General features: G+C 46.7%; 1 protein-coding gene across 1 annotated transcript; it reads left to right on the top strand.

Annotated features, from left to right (window-relative positions):
• The first annotated feature begins 239 nt into the window (after positions 1-239).
• Positions 240-1,217, top strand: LOC140481048 (olfactory receptor 52D1-like). Its single transcript, XM_072576642.1, has one exon. The coding sequence runs from the start codon at positions 240-242 to the stop codon at positions 1,215-1,217; it is 978 nt and encodes a 325-aa protein (XP_072432743.1).
• The last annotated feature ends 795 nt before the right edge of the window (positions 1,218-2,012 follow it).

Genomic DNA, 2,012 nt, shown 5'->3' with positions numbered 1-2,012 from the left:
TGGACATTGTTTGGATCTTTGATGCGTCCTGGTCCACAAGGGGAAACAGCCTCTCCATTATCAACCCTGTTAGGATCCCTAAGAATCACGTGTGTTTCAATAAGTTGGGATTCAGTTTGTGAAGGGACAATAATTCTCACAGCTTTGCTGGCTTCGATAGTCCGCCATTTAATTTGCATTGTCTCACATTTACTTGGTCTCTGTCTCTGTGTATTCCAGATTGTTCATGTGCACGACTCATGGAGGACACAAGATACAATGGCTCCCTTTACATTGAATTCATCCTGCTCGGGTTTCCAGGATTTGAAGGGTCTGAAGGTCTCCTCTGTGCTCCGCTCCTCTTGGTCTACTTGACCACGCTGATAGCAAACTCCGCCATTGTGTTGGTCATTGCCCTGGATCCCAGCATGCATCAACCCATGTACCTCCTCATTTGCTGCCTCTCGGTTGTTGATATCATTGTTAGCTCCATCGTGGTCCCCAAGATGCTGCTCAGTTTTCTGTTTGACCTGAAAGCTGTCTCCTTGGCTGGCTGCCTGGCCCAGATGTTCCTCGTTCACTTTTGGTCCTCAGCAGAATCGACTCTGCTCTTGGCAATGGCCGTCGACCGCTACGTGGCAATTTGTAACCCCCTGCGGTACACCGCCATCATGACGGGTTCGGCTCTACTCAAACTGGCTGTGTTTGCCCTCGTTCGCAGTGGCCTCACAGTGACCACTCTGGTTATACTGGCCTCCCCACTCCCATTCTGCAGGACTAACCTCATCCCCCATTGTTACTGTGAGCACATGGCACTTGTGAATTTGGCCTGTGCTGACACGGGCTTGAACAGCACCTTGGGTTTGGTATTTGCCTTCACAATCATTGGCTTTGACAGTGTGTGTGTCCTCCTGTCCTACTGCAGGATAGTCTCCACTGTCCTAAAAATCACCTCAGCAAAGTCCCGTCGAAAGTTATTTCACACTTGCTGCACTCACTTGTTGGTGATCTCGTTCTGCTACTTCACTGCCTTATTCTCCTTCTTGACTTACCGGGTGGGTCAGGTTTCCATGGGCATCCGTGTGCTGCTCTCTGTCATGTACCTCATATTGCCTCCAATGGCCAACCCTATCATTTATGGGATGAGGATCAGGGAAATCAGAGAGCGACTTCTCAAAAAGTTAGGGAGCCGAGTGATAAAAGCCCGAGTGCAGAAAGTCACTTCTGTAGCCAGCTGAGAAACAGACGGCTTCCGCTTGCTAATAAACTATCTGAAACTCTTCATGGCAACTGCTGGTAACAGGCACTGACCATCACACAAGCCAACCCTCCATCCATGGACTCCATCTACACTTCTCACCGCTGCAGAAAGGCAGCCAACATCATCAAAGACCCTTCCCACTCCGGTAATGCTCTCTTCCAATCTCTTCCATCAGGCAAAAGATACAGAAACCTGAACACACGTATCAACAGGTTCAGAAACAGCTTTTGCCCTGCCATTATTAGACTGATGGATGGACCTTTCTAATTTCAAATCTAATGTTGATCTTGCTTTCTGCACCTCCAGTGCAGCCATAACTTTGTACGCCTCGCTCTGTCTCAGCACCTTATGATCTGTATGTCCTTGAATATTATGATCTGCCTGTACGATATGCAAAACAAAACTTTTCACTGTACTCAGGTACATGTGACAACAATAAATCAAATCAAATCAAATCACCTTTACTCAAACACAATTGCAGCCACATATTGAAATTATGTGTGATTTTGTGATTGGAGATTTTTTTTGAGAACTGGTCATTACAGACTCAAAGCATTAGCTCTGTTTCTCTCTCTGCAGGGTTGCTGCCGGATCTGCTGGGGATTTCTGTTTTTACTTCAGATTTCCAGCATCTGCAGTACTTTGCTTTTACTTGCGTAACAATCCCAAGGGTGCTAACAATTACACTAACACCTAATTTGAGATAATGAAGCAAACCTCCAAATTGGCTCATCCAACCACAGAACCGTTACACTGCAGAAGGAAGCCATTC

This window comes from Chiloscyllium punctatum, chromosome 9 (genome assembly GCF_047496795.1).
Source record: "Chiloscyllium punctatum isolate Juve2018m chromosome 9, sChiPun1.3, whole genome shotgun sequence".
In the NCBI taxonomy this organism is placed as follows: domain Eukaryota; kingdom Metazoa; phylum Chordata; class Chondrichthyes; order Orectolobiformes; family Hemiscylliidae; genus Chiloscyllium; species Chiloscyllium punctatum.
This window is presented reverse-complemented; position numbering and strand designations above follow the sequence as displayed.